This window comes from Anomalospiza imberbis, chromosome 1, assembly GCF_031753505.1.
Source record: "Anomalospiza imberbis isolate Cuckoo-Finch-1a 21T00152 chromosome 1, ASM3175350v1, whole genome shotgun sequence".
Lineage (NCBI taxonomy): Eukaryota > Metazoa > Chordata > Aves > Passeriformes > Viduidae > Anomalospiza > Anomalospiza imberbis.
Genome location: NC_089681.1, coordinates 111,955,917 through 111,977,176, shown reverse-complemented (window position 1 = coordinate 111,977,176; position 21,260 = coordinate 111,955,917). Strand labels below are relative to the sequence as shown.

The window sequence follows — 21,260 nt, the reverse complement described above, 5'->3', positions numbered from 1 at the left end:
TTCCACAGCTTTGCATTCAATGCACAGAGCTCTTGGGCATTCATATTAGCTTTTACATACAGAACATTTGAACATTTAATACTGTTGGCATTGGAGGTTATTTTGCTGTTTTTTTGGTTTGTTTTTTTTTTTTTTTTTTTTGCTTAGAAATAACCTTTGTTTTTCAGGGTTTTTATATTTCTTTCAATAAATATAAATATATTTTTAGAAGTTGAGATAAATCTGAAGGTGCAAAGCATATTTCAAAATCTCTGAAATTAAAGTGTCTAAACAAATTGTCTTCAAATACTTTTACAAGAAGCAGCAGTAGAAATCTTTGTGCATGCTATTTCTCAAGTACATATAAGTACGCAAGATTAAGCTGGAATGGACATTAGAGAAGATAATTTGCACAGAAAGTCTTAAAATTGTGGCCCTCAGGAGTAGTTTTGGAAGAGGATTGGGGTCTACTGAATAACATTTTTATTTGTAGTGTCAAATCAAAAGCATATGTAAGAGTGAAAACCATTCCTTGAGAACTGTCAAATCTGATCTTTCTCAGTTTTGCTGCATTAATGAGTAATCGATACATAAGGAAAGGAAATGTAGTAATTTCCCCTTGAAAAGATCTTCTACTCAGTATTTCAATAATATTTAGTTCTTATGGAGCCTATGCTTCCTCAGAATATGTTAAAGATGTGAATTTATTCAATCCATCCCTGTTAATTTTCCCAGCACTTCACTGAGACTGGCAGTTACACACTCCTATTTCTGTCCAGGAGAGAGGATAGGGCGGGTTGCTTAGGCTGCTTCATTAACTTTTTTGTGGACAGGAAAAAGGGGCACAGTTGGATCCCATTTTAGAACTAAGGATTTCCTGATTTTCAGTCTTCTGTTTACACAACTGCATTGTGCTGCTCTGACTTGAACTAAGTATTCCCTGGCTTAAGAGACTGAGGTGTGGTAGGTGTAATCAAGATATCCAAGCTTGTCTGTCTCTAGTAGGCACACTGGGGCTTTGTTAGCTGTTACCTTGTCCTTCCTGCAAATTATTTGGTGTTGTCCAAATGGTTCTCCTAGTCATGCATCCATTGCCTATTTGTTAATTTAGGACACTGGATTTTCCCCATAATTTTAAACCTAAATGCCATGAAACACTGAGGTTTGGTATTTCTTTTACTGTATTGAACTAAAAGATTCTTTGAGACATTTGCCAGTGATGTATTGTAAGGACAAGGTAGCATTTTTTTTGTTTACTTCTTAGAACTTTTTCTTTTCTGGTATTAAGGATGCTTTTTCAGGGTGGAACACAGGGAATTTATTGTGTAACACCTGTTAACAAAAGAGGAACTTGATTAATTTCCCACTCATGGTGCTGAGACTGTTCCCCTTTGTTGTCATTTTCTCAGGGTTATTACTCATTACCCTTATTCATTCTGCTTTGATAGAGGTAAATAGCTTTTAATTCCCCCTGCCCCCAAACCTTCTTAAAGTTTCCTTTGACAGCTTGTTGTAATTATGCCCCTCATTGAAGACACATTCATTATTCTCTGTTGCCCTGAACAAGATTATTTAAGGCTCATTTTGGATTTACTCTGTGCATGTGTCTTGAATGTATTTCCCTGAAAAATAGAAAATAGCAATATAAGGGCAGTGTGAGAGGCTGATAAATGTGTTACTGATCACAGCTTGTATATTTTGAGGTATTTCAGTGAACATGAGCAATGTCCTTGTCATTACATGACAAAAAAGAAAAAAAAAGATTAAAAAAAAAAGCCCAAAGGATACAAGCAAGAAACTATTGAAGCCTTCTATACAACCTGTTATTGAGTAATTGTTACATACATTTTACTGTTGAGCTGTCACTGTATCCTCAGCTTTAATAAAATATGAGCCAATATTAGGGGCAGTTTTTTGCTGTATCAGGAATCTTCTTTTGGAAGCTATCCGATGGCATTATGAATGTTATTCATAATGTTATGATACTGCAATGTGACAATTAGTACATCCTCACTTCACTTCATCTCCCCAGACATAACTTACTTGCCAGAATTCACAAGTTCTTGGGAGTGTCAAGATTCTTGATTTGCCACAGCCTTATTGTTACTGGGACATCTCAGTGCTGAGGCATTTAACAAATAGCTCAGGCCATTCCTGAGAGGCCCTGGTTCTTAATTTCATGTCTTCTTTCCTTTCCCTTAGAAAAGGATCCTACTTGGTAAGGCTTCTGTTCCTAACTGCAAAGGCTGTTAATTCTTTGACAGATCAGACAGCAGGAGTAGCTCCAGAAATGTATCTTTGCCCTTAAATGACCTTGAATTCACTTAGGTAACTGTAGTACACAATGACTCCCATCCGGGAAAAAAAATATTAAACCCCCCTGTAACTATCAAACTGTCCCTGTAGTTATGCACTTGCTTTTATAGATTATATGTAAGTGATCACATTTGAATTATCAGCTCTTGTAGAAGCCGCAGTCACAGATTTTTTAGCTGCATTGCACCTTGATGCTTTTTATTTGGAGACAGCAGGTCTCTTTTGCTTGTGTCCTTGATTTTGTCTTATTGCCTGCTCCCTTTTATATTAGGAATTGCAATTTTTTTTTGTATTCTAACAATCTTAGACTATTTGGTAGTAGTCTGATTCATTAAGGTATTGGCATTTCTAGTTCTTTGAAAACAGTAACATGATGCAAGGAATGCTATAGAGATTTAAGGGCAACAGTAGTTAATTTACGGATTAATAATGAACACTAGTTCCTGGCTTATCATCAAGAGTATCTTCTGTCATACTTTAATAATATTAAACTCTTTGGTTTTTGGCAAACATATTCCTGATGGGGTGAATTTTCAGACTTGGACTCTGTTTTGCCCATAAATGATCCATAGAGAAATTACTCCATATGCGTGGCTTTTTAACTGGATATATTAAATTTTTTAAAAAAGAAAAAAAGAGGTTTCTATAATGACCCATCCCAAGTAAGGCATGTCTACCTTGGAAAGCAGATAGTTGTATTTTTACAAAGTCATAGGTGTAGATGATAGATATAGACTTAAAATCTTTACTTGCATAATTTTCTTTTTCCTGATACATTATGCTTCATATAAGCCACAGAGGGTCAACAACTGCAAAGATACATATTGGAGGAGATAATTCTTGTTGAAAAGGAAGTGGTTAAATAAGGATGCACAAACAAAACTAGGAACACTGTGGTGGCCTAACCTTGACATGGTTTGTGTTTGCTGACTAGTCCCAGGGTCCATGGTGTACTGCATTTGCTGCCCACCTGAAGCAGACCTGCTGTGAGCAGCAGTTTTTTATCTGGCCTTTCTGGATGTCTGTAACAGAGACTGCCAGGGCACCAAAAAAACCCCTGAAACAGTAAAGGTGTACCTTGCACGAGAAATGGTGAAATATCACACTGATTAGCAGATTTGGCAGATCTGCCTTTGCTCTAGGACCACCCTTCCTGTAGAAATTTACTTGTGAATTGTGTAGCTGTGCATATTGTGTGTGGGGAGATGTGTAACTTCCAGATGTACGAATGAATCTGTGATTTACAGTGCAGTCTATGTGAATAATCACAACTGTTGTGCATGCACACATATTTTTACAGGATGTTTCCAAGAATTTTGAACAAAAACTACATGGAGCCAGTACATATTTCAAAGATATCGTCATCTGTAAGTCTCTCCTTGCTTCCTACAGTCTGAGTTCCTATAAATAGGAACAATCCCAGTCTGAGAAAGAAAAAGAGAAATAGTGCAAATAATACAGACTTTTTTTTTTTAAATAAACGTCTGCATGTGCCAAATCTAAATGTGCACACAGATGCCACTGAAATAGAGATGGCTCCAAACCAGTCTAATGCCTTTAGCCTAGAAAACACTTTTTCATTTCCCAGGAGAATATGAAATCCCTCACTGAGTATGAGAGATTGTACCTTAAAAATTGTTTCAAGTGATTATATTTATAGGGTGTTTATGAGGCTCATTACTATGTACATGAGCACATAAATGAAATTAGCCTCACAAGAGGCATCTATCCAAGGACACACAGGATGTCTGCAGCAGAGCCAGGAACCAGAAGATAGCTTCCAAGTTTAGTCCAGTATCTTAACCACACTGCTATTTTTACCTACTTGTGTCCTACCATACTCCATTAGTGACCAGAAATCTTCACGTGGAGACCTCTGCTCTTTCTTACCAAAGAAGATCATGTGTGGCTTGTGTGTTCCTCCCCATTATATTAATATATCTCAACAAGAATATGCACTTGTGTCATCAGTCAAGATCTCTACTTCTAAATGACTGAAGGAATTAGCAAAAGAAAACACAAATCATATGTAAAGTAAGATATTACAGATCTTTTTTGAAAGAATATCTCATGCTTCTGCTATAAAGAAATATCCCATTCAGTGAAATCCATTACCCAATTTAGTATGGAAGGGATAATCTACTGTGGATGTTAATCCTTTGGAGTCTATTTTAACTCTCTATTTCATAAAATTATTGCTTCATTCTCTGATAATTTTACAATTCAGTATCATTAATTTTATATATAGAAAAGGATTGATGGAACTACTTATTGTTAAGATTTCCCATCCTTTCCCATTAGGAATATTTCTTTTCAGTTGCTGTAAGAGTAGGATTAAGTTTACTGAGCAAGAAGATTGAGATTAGCATGCGGGTCTGGGGCTTGGAGCAGCAGTCTCTCTGCTGCCAGCATATACATGAGGCTCACTGCTGCAGTTTGGTGGGCCAATCCCATAGGGGAGGACAGGAAGGTTTTGTTGCTACTGGTCACTCTGTTTGGTCACTCTGTGGCTGACAACTGGCAGAAGCTTGAGCTTTGAGCAGAACTGTGCCATATGATACACAATATTCAGAAAATGTAGGCCCTTCCTTAAAATGTGCACTAAAATCCAGCACTGACTTTTTGGTGAATTTTGTATGTGCCTCTGTTGCCTACTTGTTAGCGGGAGATGAACATAGTTCTCCATCTCCTCAGGCATTAGGAAGATAAATTTACATGTGTTACAAAGCACACTGTCACTATAGTGAAAAAAAAAAAAAAAAACTGCTTGAGAATCTATGCAAACATTAATAATTCTGTCTTCAGAGCAGAATTTGAGTGCTGTACAGGAAATATGGTATGGCATTAAAAAGTGATGAGAAAATAAAATATGAAATATTTTGTCGTATGGCTAGCAGTGCCCATTCAACATTGAGAACAAGGCAAGGGGCCTCTCATTAGAATTAGATGCAATTCTGCAGATTTTTTTCAAAGGAAGAGACTCAAGGATGTAGTTACGGTGGAATAAGCAGTCTTAATTCCAGTGCTCCAGGAATTTTAGCTATTAACTTTGCAACTTGTCTTTTAATATACTTTCTGTTGTGTTATATAAAGTGGCTAAGGTGGAAATTCAGAAGCTCCATCGGGCTAATGTAGAAATCCTAGTATCATATTCCAGAAATCCCAGGCTTGGTATAACACCTCTTCCCCGGCCAAAAGCTGCTGGTATTCATGCTGGCAGACGTGCAACAACCACCAGCTCTAAGGAGGAGGCCAGAGTTGGGGACTGAGCAGTGAAGGTATTCCAGAGCCACATACAAGCAGAGCCACAGGTGCTCCAGGGCTCCTAGGGGAGCTGGAATGAGTGACAGGGTGTGCAGCTTGCAAAATCCACTGCTGCAAGTGGGTTTTAATAGCTGGTACAAGAAATTATTGTGATGTTTAAGAGGGAGTTCAGCTTAATCAGGTCCAACTGCTTCCAGACAGTCCTGTGGGACCAAGTGTGCCATGGCACCCTGTCATCTACCAGCGTACTTGGATCATGGGTTACATGTGTGTGTAAGTGTTTGTACATAGGGAGCCATCCACCATTTCAGTTCAGAGATGGTCCTTTTCAGTGCAGCATGTTGGAAATTAGAGGATCTGTTTTCATTCATCTCTGTAGGAGTTATACAACTAAGTATCCATACATCACCTGATTGTTTTTTTCTTTTTTTTTTTTTTGTTTGTCTTGCTAATTAGTACTGTTACAAGACTAGTTCTTGAATTAGGTGTTACTGTGTTTCCCACATGCAAGGAGGCAGCAACTAAATTATTGCATAAAATAGATACATAAATCTGCTGAAGTTCATATACTGCTCTTAGTGATGCTGAAGAACAAGTGAATGACTTGCTGTGGCACTGAGAGCATAGGATCCATCACCTTTCTCTTATAGCCAAAAATCTAATAATAGAAAAGATCAATTCAGAGAAGCATGCAGAGTGGGTCTTTCATTTGCCCTATCATTCTTCACTACTGTTACCTCCTACTTGATCTCTCACTTTATACCTAAGACATGTTTCTCTTGCTGTTTGAAGAGTGCTGACTAGAGATTGACTCTTATCTAATATTATTTAGTGTTAACTCCCCTTCTCCACTCAGACTGCAATGACTGCTTCAGGGTCATGCGGCTGGAAATGAGAATGTGTGCTCCACAGGTAGTCAGCTCACTGAGCTGGCCCCCCAAAGTGTCTGCTCTTTACTACAAACAGGTTTTTTTTTCTTTTATTCCAAACAGAAGTCTCAGCTGCCAAGAGAACCACCTGCATATAAGCATGCAGGTAGTGTAGCGGTCGTTGCTATACGGTACACATTAGGAATCTAGTCTGAATAATGCAGATGTTCAGGGACTTGCAGTGGCTTTAAGGTGACCCAGAGTTGCTTGAGTGACAAGGATTTGGGACAGTCCTATGGGGGGGCATTTATTATTATTATTATTATTATTATTATTATTATTATTATTATTATTATTATTATTATACTTTGGAAAGAAGAGCTAAAGAGCTTGCTAAAAGCTGACATTTGCAGCTAAAATATGTAATGCCTGAAGAAATGCAAACCAGCCCTTATTAATATTGGCTTTTCCTAGCAGTAAACTTGAAATATGATGATAGTCTGTAAGCATGCAATGCCTCTTTCCAATTAAAAAATGTGCCTAGTACTGTGTCTAAGCAGGAGTCCAGCAGTGAAGGACAGCACACAAAACTAGGGTAAATCGGTACAGTGTCGGATGGAAAGGAATGAAGGAAATGGTTGATGCCTTGCTCTCAGACACAACCCTAACTGAATAAAATAAAGTATTTAATTGTGTCCTGAAACCTTGTTAACTTGGCTTCCACTGTTAGAACAATGGGAGAAGTGAACTGCAGAATCAGAAAAATCAGAAAATATTTAGAAAACTGTTGTAAAAATGGAGGCTTTAAAAAAGATGAACCAAACCCAAGAGTTTGTAACATGGTCCCAGCTGTTGAGATAGGAATTATGAATGTGCAGAAAGGCAACAACCAAATGCATCCCCCACTATCTCCTGGCTGTTGCTCAGTGAGATAATCAGTTGCCTCTTCTCATACTCAGTATAAAATTTTGTTTGAAAGGTATCAAGGAAATATGAAGACTGCAGATGGTGTCTGGAGATTGTTATATATAATTACACAGACAAAAAACAATGTTAAAAAAGCATTAAGGTTGCAAAGTTACATGTTCAAAAGGTATAAAATTACAGAATAATGGTTGTCTATGCAGTTATAATGGGCTTCTCTGTGAACACTCGTTATCATTTTATTATTCATTATAATTATGCCATTACTCATTAACCTTAAATGTGGGATCGTATGGAATTTTCCCACTTGTTCTTTTAATTTAATTTATGTGTGAAAAAGGTTCTGGCTTTAAAAAATAAAGGAACCTGAAAATGCCATCCCATGGCATATTGACAAATGGATTGTCAGCAAGGTTGAAATCTTTCTATTTATCACAGAGACATGGAGAGTCTGGCAGCATTAGATTTTAATAGTCTGTGTGGACCAATGCTAGAAGGGGCTGGACTACTTTGCAGCTGGGTGTAGATGATTTTTGTTGACAACGGAGGAGTGGTCAATGTCAGGAATTTGGGGGTTACCAGGATGCAGAGGGAAAAGGGCTGTCCTCTTTTTTGCCTTGCATGTCTCTGTGCCCTTCTGTTCTCACCCATTTTGGCTCCTCTCATGTCCTGCCTAGCCCTCCTACTCAATTTGGATCGTCTTGACTACCTGGTTGCCATCACTACGGTTTTTCATTCTCAATTTTAGTTGATTCTTAACCTCAGGTCCCATTTTCCACAGGTATTTTGAAATCCCTATTTCATTCTTTTCCACCTCAGACTGTAATGCTTGCTCACCCTGGGGTCCTTTTATAACACCAGTGCCTTGATGTATTGTCTTCACTCCCCCTGTAACCAAGGCACATCCCTCTCTCACTCCTCAGTCTGCTTTTGTGCTCCCTCCTCCACACCTCCTCATCTCAGTGAGTGATAGGCAGCACCCCAACAGCTCAGCAGAGACAGTGCAATACCTCACAGTACTGCTAGAGTTATGTGCCAGCATCTCCTGCTATGCCTGTCATTCCTGCCTCCTGCTCTGTACAGCTCCTGTTCCTGGGAGGAAGGTGACATTCCGTGTCTGTCTTGCAGAGGTCTATGGAAGCTGGGAGGGAAGCAGGTATAGGGACTTTAGGGAGATATATGCTGAGGATGCAGGGACTGTGCCTACTCAAGTGTTTCCCATGTGGCCAAACCTGGAAAGTTTTCACAAAAAAGGTAGAAAGTATATCCCTAGCAGAATGAGTCACCCATTTGGGCAAATTTCTGGTCCTTCTTCCACATGTTCTAAGGAACCTTGCCTTCCTTCAGGCTTCTTTCAGCCACTATCCAAGAAGAAGGAGCTGGATGAGCTTGGCTATTTTTGTCTTCATTTGGCACCACCTTATTCCAACACAGGTAAAAAAATTGTATCTTGAGAAACAGGAAAAGGACAAATGGTTTGACTCAAATTTCTCATCGTGAGCTCGAAGGGAGGATGCAATCTGCAGGATGGAAATATTCGGCTGCAGTGCTAGAGTTCTGAAAAACCCGTGTTTCACTCCAATGAATGTGAGACCATGGGAAATTTCAATATGTGCCCCATAGGGACAGAACACTCCTGGCCCTTCTGGTAAAACAAATTAAAGTAAAAATTTTTCTGGTAAAAATTAAAGTAATTGAATAGCACAAAAAAAATCTATTGCTAAAATACAATTAAATTAAATAAAGTTATTTTTTGGGTTTTTTTTTCTCTTACAAGCTCTTCATAGTACAGAAACATCTACCTTTGCTTGGTGGGAATGTACCAAATGGCCAAAGTGCAACTTATCTGCAAGCTGAATTTGTGTCAGTATTTCATCTGAAAAACTATATCAAAAGATTAATATTTAACTCCTACTCACTTTCAGTGGTTTCTGCTTGTAATTCTTACCCTGCTGTATGAGGTAAGAATTCTTTGGCAAAGATTGCTCTTAAGGTTTTAAGCTGATATATGTTTTTCTGCCATAGGATCCTGAAAAGACAAGCATGGTGATGTCAGGGGTGTACAACTTGCAATTGTGAGGAGAAGGGAACCTGTGTACATCTGTACTTAGCAGAAATGTCTTTAAAGACCTTTATTGAAAACAAGTCAGTAAGAGGTGAGATTGATTGGATCCTCAGTTTGTGAAACCCAGTTCTTGCTCTGTTAATGAACTTAATATTCTCACCTTCCACTTTATTTTACCTCTGTCCACAACCCTGCCAAGGCACCTCAGCTGACATGAATTTAGATGTTTATGGCACACTGCTCTCTCTTCCCATCTAGTAGGATGGATTTCCAAGTTAAAAAGAATAGCGCAGTGGTATCTTTTTCCCCCCCGCGAATATTTTTGTTCTATATTCAAAGAACTGCAACATAAGTAAGAAAGTGGAGCCTAAAGCATCTGTGGCTGAGGAATGGGGGCAAGAGAAAAAATAATGGAGAAAAAATTTGAGAAAAAGAAAGTGCTTATGCTGGCAAGATAAGCAGTTAGGCAGGGACAGAAATAAAGAGGAAACAAAACAGATTAAGGATTACAGAGTGAAAACTATTTGGGAATAGGATGTTGGGAGCGGTAAATAGGCTAGAACAATAGGGATGAACATTTGCTGAATGTGAATAGAAATCACTATAAAGTTTCCACCATCTCCTAATAAAAATACAGTAGCCTTGAGTCCTTGTGCTTTATTAAAAACTCCAGCTGGAATACATAAAAGAAGGCAGAAAAATTATTCTCAAGACAGATAACTTTCAGATGAATGAGAATGTAGAGATTTGATGAGATTTTTTGAAGGCAAAAATATTTGATGAACAAGAATGAAGAAAGGATGCACAAAGGAGAGGAGGAAGCAAAAGAAAAAAGAAATTGTAGAGGAAAAAGAGGGCAGATTTGAGCTGTAATTAGCATTTGTCTGTTTGCAGGAAATAAATGATCTCTTACCCAAAGAATTTTTCTGGTACAGCAAAGTGTCAGTCCTAACCCTGTTTTTGTTAGATGTCAGGTATTACCCTCCCTTCTGTTCTGGCAAGTGTACAAGTTCAGGATTAGGAGGTGAAACATTTTTACAGTGTGCTCTGTTCAGAGTGGGCTTGGTACTGTTTAGTGGACAATGAGCTATACTGCAGCTGACAAAATACGGGTTTCCTGAACCAAATATATTCAGTTCAATACATTTTCTTTGGTTATGATGGACAGTAATCTAGTGTGACATAAGGTTTCATTTTGCATGGCAGGCTGCATTGGTTCTGTGGTAAATGGAAGCTGTCCATTACAAAAAAAAAAAAAAAGCCATTATTCCTATAAAAGAATGAACTGATTTGAAAAACGGAGAATTGGTTCAAGTCTGCAGCTTACCTGCACATGGAACTTTTTACCCAACTCCCAGTACTGTACTGCTCCATTTGCTATGCATTCTCTCCCTATCTTGGTGAGACAGAATTTGAGAGCCAGAAATTCCCCCTCTGTTGGGAATCGTTACACACAATCTTTTGATTCCATATTTAGTGGACACTTACAATTTTTTCTTGTAATGCTTTCACGGAAGCTTTGCATGTTGATAAGAAGGCACTAGCAGTCTTAGTACGTGTTTTTATGTGCTTTCCTCTTCAGTTCTCAGTTGTGTTTAGGTGAGAAGGAAAAGAATAGCATTTTGTTATGGCTGAAGATTACAGTTCCTCCCAACCTGTGATTTTTCTTTATTTATAAAATACTTTGGATTGAATAGAGTCAGAATAACTGTAGGGCTTACTGGCACAAGCTGAAGTGCAGATCGCTTTTCCCAGTCATGAATTTCAGTTAAAAACAAACAACTGATGAACACATTTCTCTAGAGACTGATTTAAATAGGGGTATTTCATTTGTATATTTCCTAAATAATATTTTCCTGCATGTGTAGAGATACAAGAGTTTTTGCTTAAGATATTTTTGAAAATATGTTAGAGACTTTTTTTAGACTTTGATTTTTCCTTTTTCAGGGGGACTAAGTAGGAAAATACTTATTGCAGTTGAGTCAAGGCAGAATTTTAATGGAAAAATTAAAATTAAAAAATCAAATTTGAACTAAACTGAAAAAATGAGGTAATGTTTTGAGATTTCATCAAAACCATAAAATTTCCAGTAGTTGTAATGAAAAATTATTTTCACAAACACTTTTGAATGTAGTTTTGGACAAAATTACAAGGGTAGTGCCATAATTGTACCATGTTTTACAAGGGGGTCTGTTAGGGGATGAAACAGAAATTGTTAGCAAAGGCTCCTTCAGACCTTATTTACAGCCAGCATTAGATAAAGTGTTACTTAGTGGGCAAATAAGCCTGCCAGATATGAAAGAGACAAATAGAAATGTGTCTTGGCATGCTGGGGAGGATAAAAGTATGGAGAAAGCAGAATCTATTATATTTGATAGCGATGGAATGTCGCCTGAAATGACCCTCCATTCGTTCCTATTGTTAACTTTTTCTCATGGAAAAAAAAAAAAAAAGCCACAGCCAGTGAATTCTCTAATAGCAGCCGTCTGGATGATAGAACAACAAACTGTTTGCATACATTATTGCAGATTTCTGCTGTGTTGTTTTGGTGCCCAACCAAAATTGAGGTTACCCTGTGGTACTGTAAAAACATAGAGATTGTTCTGACCATAAAGAGTTCCAGTTGACACTCATGAGACACAGACAGAGAGGAGGGAGTAGGAGAAGGGGTTTGTCCAAGGTCATGGTGTAGGTCAGTGGCAGCACCAGCAGGAAAACAGGACCCAGAAGTCTGCGCTTGTGTAAATAGGGGCATTTACCAGCATAATCACTCCCAGGGAAGAATGCCCATATGAGGCGTTACGTAGATATAACTCTAGCTGTCGAGGATGCTGATGCAATTGCATCAGTAAACTTTCCCAGGCAGATGAGCCCCTGCTCATGGGCTGCAAAATTCCATTGCAAGAAGACCTTCTGCCAAAGAGTGTTGCTGGAAATCTAGCAAGAGGAAGGAAAGAAAAAACAAAACAAAACAGTCCTCACTTCAATTAGAGGAAAAGATAATTCCTTTCAAGTCGAGAGGCTCAACTCCTGCTGGCCTTTGTTCTTAAGCTTACCCTTGCTGTAATTTCACAGTGTAACTTGAATAATGCCAGTTTGTTCTGTGATTACCCTCAGCTGGAGCACAAAATTAATATCTCACTAAGTAATTCAGTACATGATGGGTGAACATTTAGTCAAACATGCCCTAAAAAGCTAGGATTTTCAATGTTTGCTGGAACTCCTTCAGTGACAATTAATTGCCTGTGTTCGTATATGTTTATGAGCCTCAGTAAACAGGCAGCATATTTACATCTCCCCATTACCTTCAGAAATAAACTTCCTGAAGAGAAAAAAACTGACGTTCCCTGATTACAATCTAATTTTAAGTAAACAAGGGGTGGGGAAAATGTCTAGTAAGCAGGATTTTGGAGGGAGGAAGGTGGGAGGTGAAGAATTTTCTCCCTCTGGAACCATACCACATCCAATGCTGGTAGTATTAAGTTAATATGCTGCAAGAGACAAATGGCCTTGGCTAGTCCTGATAGTGTTTGGTGGGGTTTGTTTGCCTTTTTTATCCTAAGAGTTTAGACTCAAGACCAGATGCAGCATTTACTGACTTGTGATGTGGAGTTGCTATGGAATACGCCACCTTTGAATGGGATGTCTTCTAACCTGTGCACAATCCTGGCATTTTCTGAAAGCTCTAACATTCTGCTGTGTGATTCTATGATATGCTACAGCCAGTGTCTCTCCCATTTCTTCACAATGCACTCACTGCCATTGCACTGCTTTCTCTCCACATAAATCCCTTACAGAACTGAAAGTACCAGTCTTTTGCCCCATTGGTCTTATTTGCTGTGGCTTTTACCATGCAATGAGGGTTTGTGGGGTGAGAGAAATTCCCCATTTACTGTCACAACTGGGGCATTGCCATTGACTGGTTGTGTTACTTAATCCTCTTCCACATTGCAGGATGAATTAGCTCTTGCAAAATGTTTAGAGATGTGTAGGAAACAGACTGCAGACAAAAGACTAAGTATTATTTACTTTGGTCGTATCCATTAACATCTGCAGAAAGAAAACATTAGTGCATAATTTCAGGCTGTCTGTACAACTGACTGCTAGTTTAACTGGCTTGTGCTTGTAAGGGATTATATCAGGTGGAAAACAAACAATTTAGTGAATATTCACTGTTGTTCACTTTTCATCTAAAATTTTTCACTCTGCTGCTGTCCAAAGATTTCCTTTAGGACTGGATGTTCAGGTAAAAGTAGACTAATGGAAACCCCTAAGCCATAAAGTAAAGATAGAAGATGATAAAGTGAAAATAATGAAGTATGATGATAGATGGCAACACTTTGCTGTTGTCCAAAATCTTATCCATTAACTCTTTCAGATTTACTTTAGGTCATCTGTAACTCTGTCTAATTCTAGACTTTGTGCTGTTGTGATGGTTAGTGCTGAAGGTTGAAGAGCAAACCTGCTGAGTTTTTTCTTGAAGGCAGTGAAGGGGGGGGGGTGTGTGTGTGGGTAAAGCCACCGCCAGTGGTGTTTGGTCTCTTATGAAAGGAAAGCACCTGAAAACAGTGGCATCCCCCAACTCAGAGAAGTTCTGTCAATCCCAGACACTTAATACTGTCATTGTTAAGCTAAGTGTTTTGATCTTCTATGTCTTTTAACCTTCTCTGTGGCTATCAAATGCTTTACTGATGGTTGCACCAGGGTATGTCCCTTCTTAGAAACTTGGTTAGCTCTCCTTAGGTAAATCAGCTTGATAAATGATCCATTTGATAGTAAAATTCTGTGTTCATCAATAAAGCTTTAAGGTAGCTGGACTGAAGGAGCTGACAGATCTAAAAATAAAATCAGTGCTCTTCTTGTAATCCATTGTAAACAAGCTGTCAAGCATCCCTATGGTCTCCTTTGTAATAGCTTTAATGAGTAAATAAAGAGAATAAAAGTAGAGAGACAGGGTAAAAAATGTAAGCCAAATATAATTGCTCTTTTTTTTTAACCTATTATATTGCTTTAGGTGGTGGTATCTCTATTTCTCTAGTCCTGACTTAGAAAATTTTGACATAATTTTGCCAGAAGTTAAATCTTCTACAATACATATCGCTGCTTTCCAAGAGCAAGGAGCTATAAAATATTTTAATTGCTCCCTGACTCTGATACCTGACTTTAGAAGGTTGTAATTGGATAGGTAAGCTTATTTAAAAAAAAAGAAAAAGTGTACGTAGAATTGTATTTTATCAAATAAAAGCCCCTGAATTTTCTACTAGGCATCTGCTTTTTTCTTTTAACTCAGTTTTTCTGAATGAAGAAATCTGCATTCTATGACAGGTAAAAATACATCCAAACATATGTAATTTTTCTGTACTTCAGGCTGCCAGGAGGATGAGTCTCTTCTTTTTTTTTTTTTCCCTCCTTTTTTTTTTCCCTTCTGTTGGTTAACTCCAGGTTTCTTATCCACAGCTTTGGTTGTTGCAGGGTTAATATCCTTTGGTGCCTGTCTTTGAATGCACTTGGCTGTCAAGTTTATAGGTGATGTGTTCCCATTTATTTAATTTCATTTCATTTCAATTCTAAACTTTCCATTGAAGAGATCCTTACTGCTCACCTGGTTCTTGAATCTGCCCTCAGGTCAGTGACAGCAGTGGCAGCAGTTCCTTTGCAGATGCACTGGGATCTGGCTCACTCCCTGGGTTCCCGAGGCTGGGACTGGCTGGGGCTTGATAATGAGCCCTCCCATAGGAAGAAAAAAAAAAGTTGTGAAGTTGCTCACTGTTGCTCACTGGGATCGAACAGCTTGTCTTTTCTTTTGAGGAACATTTATACTTAACACTCGCTAGGCAAACTGCTATTTCAGTTTGCAAGTGGATTCAGTTATTCAAATGCATAGGCCAGAAAATGAAGGGGATTCTATTTAAACAGTGTGCTCCCAAGTCACAGATGATCTTTTTGATGTCTGTATTTTGCAAATGGAAATTTTCCATTTTCCAGCACTAGCATTTGTTCAGAGGCTGTATGCTATCTAAATCTGCTTTTGTGGCTGTTCATTTGCATTTTTTGCTATGCTATATTGCCTCCTGTCTTCTCCCCTTGGCCCCCCACTCTTTTATATTGAATTGCTATTTCTGCTGCCTCCACTCTGTCTTGCATCTCTGAAGGCTCAATCATGCGAGATGCTGAGCACTCAGAGCAAACAGCAGAGGCTGCTCAGCACCTGGTCAGGATTACAGGTGAAAAGGGAAATCCAAAGCATCTGCATATTGAAGATTTTTGCTGAGAGAGAGCAGATGAAAGGTGGAGCTGTTCCCCACTCACATAATAGTCCCACTTCTGTAGCTTCCCACCTTTTCTCAGTTGCTAGAACTGATGGAGCTACTAGCCAGTGCATCTGATGGAGAAGTGTGTGGAAATCTTGGGTTGAAATTTTATGGCATGATTTGAAATACTCACAGTAGTCAGATGATATAGACAAAACAGTCCTTCCTGGATTTAAATTAATGACCATGGAGAACCTTGCGTGTTCATGTAGCTTTCTTGGTCAGAATGGAGCTTTCTGCTTCCTTTAGTATTTATCTTTTATTTCACCCTGTACACATAGGTTCTTTCTTCTCCCAAATCTGGTTACGTCCACGTCTACAAGCAGACTGCTTAGCAAGAAAAACTGTGTTAATATCCTGAGGGAAAATTGAGAAGGTGAGGAGAGAAGCACAACAACTTAATTCTGGCAGTTGAAAGAACAATCTGAAAGTTGTCTCGGCTCAAAGTATCATGTACAGTCAAGTAATCACTATTCACTTCTGCAGATCCCAACTCTCAAACAGTCTATTTCACCCTCAGGGAAAGCCGGGGGGGGGGGGGGAGAAGAAAGTGTAAGCAAGAGTATCATGCACTACAATGAGAGGCAGCGTATTTAAAGCTGAGCAGTGATACAAACCGAGGGGTTGGGAGGCGGGGATTGCAGGCTTCTCCTCCCATTCCTATCTCTTTTTCTAAATTCACTTCTCAGAAGAGAAGATGAATGAAAAAGAGGGACCCTCAGAAGAGGGACCACATAGTCCTGGCCAGCTTGGAATGATAATACTAAAGATAGGGAATGAAAATACTCAATAGTTTACCCAACCAGGCTTTTGTTCTGAGTCTGTTGAAAACTGGGGCAATGGTAGTGCTCCACAGGGCTCATCCAGGTTTGCAGGAACCCACTGAATGCCTGCACAGTGCTCTGGGAACAGAGCACTCCTTTTGCAGAAGTTTTTCTCCCGCCACAGGAGGCAAATACCTGTGTTTGCATGGCATGGTGTTCCCACTGTATGGCAGAGGGCTGGTACCTAAGCACCAACGATTATGAATGGCTGGTGATGCATGCACAGTGTATATGCAGTATTTTAAGCCTGTGTATGGCTTCCCGCACTGCCCTTTTGGACTGGCTATGGGGCAGTTATGGGAATCCATAACAAAACCCTCTGCTTATGAGAACAGCAAACTGCCAGAGTAAAGCGTGATATTTCCATGTTCCTGTCATGTGCAAGCACGTGCCCACAAACCAAAACACAGCTGGCAAGTCTAATTTTAGCCCTACCAGCCTTGAGAAATGTCCCTTTAAAGACATTCTTTTTATAATTCCTTTTTTTTTTTTAAGCAATTTGGTTGATAATGCAGCAGCTGACAATCCTGCTGCCATACTATGGATGATTTAAATAAAAACAAAAAGAAACTGCTTCCCCACATTTTTTTTCCCCAAAAATTTATAAATAGGCAAAACCACTGTAGAAAGGCCCAGGAATCTGATGACATGTTAAAGAAGTTATTATAAAAAAAGAGAAACGCTAGGATTTGTGTACAAGAGGAAACATTTTGTTATTCACGCACTTTTTTTTCCTGATGATTTATAGCCCCGTTGTAAAACAGACTCTTCCTTCGAGTCTTTCGGAGGATAAATATTTGGGATCGCGGTACTGACACAGGTCCTGCACGCCTGGGATCTGTGGCAGGTGTGGGGCTCTCGGCCGGACGCGGAGGCCACACCTGGCCCTCACCTGGGCCCGGGCGGCGGCAGCTGCGTGCGGGGGAGCCCGGCCGGGGGAAACGCAGCCGCGGGTAACTTTTGTGGCACTGTGGTATTTTCACACGTCTGGGGAAAGGCACCCCGCCCGTCAGGCCGGCCGAATTTCCTCTTTACCCTTTTCCTCCATTTTGTTCCAACTTTAAATAAACCAAGTCTTATATAAGCGGGTAAACAAAGTATGTATTTAATATGTCTGGCCCGGGGTCGCCTCTACGCGAAGTGCCGGACCACGGTGCGGAGAGTAGTTTTCTGAAGGGGGCGGACGGCGACCAGGCTCCGTGACCTTCCCCCTCCCGTTTGTTAAAATACATATATATATTAAATTAAAATCATACACATAAAACCGCCTGCTCTGCCCCGTCCCCCGCCCCGCGGCGGTAGGATTTCCCGAGTCCCACGGCCGCTTTCCGGCGCTGCCCGGTCCGGCGCGGGCGCGGAGCGGGCGGGGGCGCGGAGGCGGCCGCGCGGCCTGCGCCGACCTCCCGGGGGAGCGGCGCGCCGAGGTCCCTCCCACCGGCGGCGCGGCGCGGAGGGGGTTTGAATGAAAGACAGGACGAGCCCTGAACACCATGTCACTCCGTGAAGGAGGCAGAGGCAACTAGGCTGGGGAAGGCTCTTCCCTCCCCCCCCCTTTTTTTTTATTTTCTTTTTTTTTTCTTTATTTTTCTTTTCCTTTTCTTTTCTTTTCTTTTTTTTCATTTTTTTTTATTTGGTTGGAAGGGGGGTGGGTGGGGAAGCGAGAGGGGAGGGCTCGAGAGCGGGGCGAGCCGAGGAGAGGACGAGGAGAGCGAGCGAGCGAGCGGCTCTGCGGAGATTTGGAGTTGCACTGTCTTCCCGGCTCCGCTCGCAGGACGGTTCCCTCCCGAGCCGGGCAGCGGGCACCACCGGAGGCACGCTGCTGCCAGCGGGGGAGGCGGGCTGCTCCGCCGCGGGCACCCGGGCACGGGGCTTCCACCCACCCACGCACCCACACCCGCACACACACACAGACACACGTATATGTTCGTGCGGGCGCGTTTTTGGCTGCGCTGGAAGTAGCGCGCGGTAGACGGCGAGGAAGTCTCGGCAGCCTCCTCTGTCGCCCGCACTGTCAGGAATAGCGGCGTGAGAGGAAGAAAGGCCCTGGGGCACTACACCCTGCCAACGAGTTCCCCGCACCAGCCAGAAGGACTCCAGCTACATGGGCAAACGCCTGGACCAGCAGCCAATGTACCCTCAGTACACCTACTACTACCCCCACTATCTCCAAACCAAGGTAAGGGCTGGCGGGGCCGGGCGCCTGGCGGGGGATGGAGAGCGGATCCGCGCGAATTGCTGGCTCGCCTCTTCTCTTTGGCGATTTTTCTCTTTCTCGGGTTTGGTATCACACAGAGCTGAGCTGGTAGGCAGAAAGCCGGCGTGAGAGAGGCAGGAAGGTTACTGTCTGCCCTCACATTTATTTCTTTATTTCTTTTAATTTTTTTTTTTCCCCAAGGGCTGCTGGCGTCGGCTAATTCCTTTTATTGTTTGTGTAGAACAGTGCGGTTAACGCTATCGTAACAGCGGGCAGGTAGTGTGTTTGTTATGGCATGGGATAAAGATTGCTCTGGACCGCGTCGGACATAAAACACTTTTGGTGGATTTTCCAGTGATCTCTACAGTTTATTCATAGCTTAAAAGCATTTTGCTGTTAGAAAAGCTGTCTGTGGCAACTCAAACTTTTAATCGGCTGAGGAGGAGATGCTGTGGAGCTCGGAGCTAACCGTCTGTAAACCTGGTGGAGTTTGTTTCAGTGCATTGCACTGGTTTTAATATTTCATTAAATATCGAGGATGATATGGCTGTACTCTGTTGCATTTAAGAGGTCTAGAAATAGAGGGTAACTACTTTTGGAGAGTGTATCCAAGCGTGGACGCTTCCGTTTTCTTTCTTCTTTTCTTAATAATTTTTAAAATGCCAGCAGACTGGAAAGCAGGCCGGCCTCTCCTAGAGAGGCTGAGTGAAGTCTATGCTACCTGGCCATGAGTTAGTTAATTAAAGCCTTATTTTTATAATGCCATTGTATAATAGTCTGCTCTCTGAAAAGATTTCCTGTGATCAAAGGACAGTAACAAAAGAAAACCCTAAACTGAAAGTTTGCAAGCCCTGTCAGGACACTGTATTTGGAGGGAAGAAAAAGAAAAAAATACACACTTCACAAGGTGAAGTGTGACCTCATAGCCCCAGATTAACAGTTTCAGTAAATAAACGAACATCCTTTAGGAGGGAAAAGCCAGGGCAGGGCACACACACGTGCATATGGTACTGCATGCAAATGTACACATTGTGCTCCTGTGGCAAATTTAACACATGGGACACTTGGTGTGTGCAACTGTGTGTGCTGAAGTGCCACAAGGGAGGCTGACTTCTCCAGACTTTTGGTTTGAAGCATGTTGATCTCGCTGCAGTTGGGAAAGGATAAGTTATATTCCTTGTTAATAAAAATTACTTTCCCATTAACGTTTATAGCCCAACTACTGCATTGTATAAATTAACTAATTGTAAAAACTGTGATTCAGGCTGGTTGGAGTTGTGATGACACCAGAAGAACTCAGTATGATTACAGCCTTGAAATTCATGGCAGGGTTACCTCTCACTTCCTTGCTCTTCTGTTTCTTTCACTGCATCATGCAGATATTTTTTTGGCATAAAATTAATCCTTTTTTAAATTTTGTGTTTTGGCATGAAATTTATTATTTCTCCACCCCTTTTTTCAAGGTCAATCCAAATAGCATTTTACCTTTGTGACCATTTAGTGTGTAATGTTGCTGTTGCAGCAGCAGCCCGTCACTAGCTTGACTGCAATATTGCCTATAGCTTTAACTGTTTGGGGGATTGGGGGATGCAGGCTGATGCTATTCCTCAAAACCTGGCAAGCCAAGGACATGAAACAATTGATGGTGTTTTTTTGAAAGAACAATAGCCTCGAGTATTGGAGGAGAAATATTGGACATTCCATCCCTTTTACTCATGTAGCTTACATTTTGCCAGTTGTCCCTTTTCTTTCCTTTTTTTTTTTCTTCATTTTTAACTTTGTAAAATAAGCTTTTTGAGAAAATTAACATTATATTTGGGCTTAAAGTAGAAAAATAGCTTTTCTATACCATGAATTTTTTTTTAAGTCCTTGCTTTAAAAAAAAACCTTAAATGCATTTTTATAGCCGGTATATAAAATTATCAACCCTGTGAAAAGTCATGTGCATCAGTCTTGGCACACTTGCACTATTACAGTAAGGACAGGTAAAATTTCAAATCGGTGATACATTTTAGGTGTCTTTATTTTTTCACATTTTCCTTGGTCCACAGTTAAGGGCATTCATAAACTCTAAATAATAAACATATATACACGTGCGCAGATATATTTATATATATATATACACAGACACATATATACACATATACACACAGATGCAAGTATTTCTCTTCTATAAGACTTTAAAGTAGTGCAGACAGGCAGCATCTGGATTTTGTTACCTTAAAGCTAGCCATCAGCTTCTGGGACGTTTTAAAGCAGTTAGATCCATTGTATGTCTAAAGCTAATAGTTGGGTAATCAAATAATCTTGTGGTGGAGAGCTGTATCTTTTATCATCCCTATTGGAGCAACACATATAAATAAACCTTTGCATGATTCCAGCCAGCCTGAGAACTTATTATTTTCCAAAACTGCTCTTTGTACCAAGCATGGTAGGATTCAGCTCTACAGAAAGAATGTGTTTTTATGCTCATAGTCATGCGTGCTGGGGTGTGGGGGGGGGGACGGGACGGCG

At 40.4% G+C, this 21,260-nt stretch overlaps 1 protein-coding gene across 12 annotated transcripts in view; it reads left to right on the top strand.

The window, feature by feature from the left end:
• Window positions 1-21,260, top strand: part of RBMS3 (RNA binding motif single stranded interacting protein 3) — a 703,009-nt gene that overhangs the window by 243,987 nt on the left and 437,762 nt on the right. Inside the window, exon 1 of one of the 12 annotated variants that reach the window (XM_068206373.1) lies at window positions 18,199-18,728. The exons of 10 other annotated variants lie outside the window; for them this stretch is intronic. In XM_068206373.1, the coding sequence (XP_068062474.1) occupies window positions 18,654-18,728 (75 nt within the window). In that variant the 5' untranslated portion in view covers window positions 18,199-18,653. Of the gene's footprint in view, window positions 1-18,198; window positions 18,729-21,260 lie in introns of those variants that run through there. One more of the 12 variants, XM_068206364.1, reaches the window with a different exon arrangement.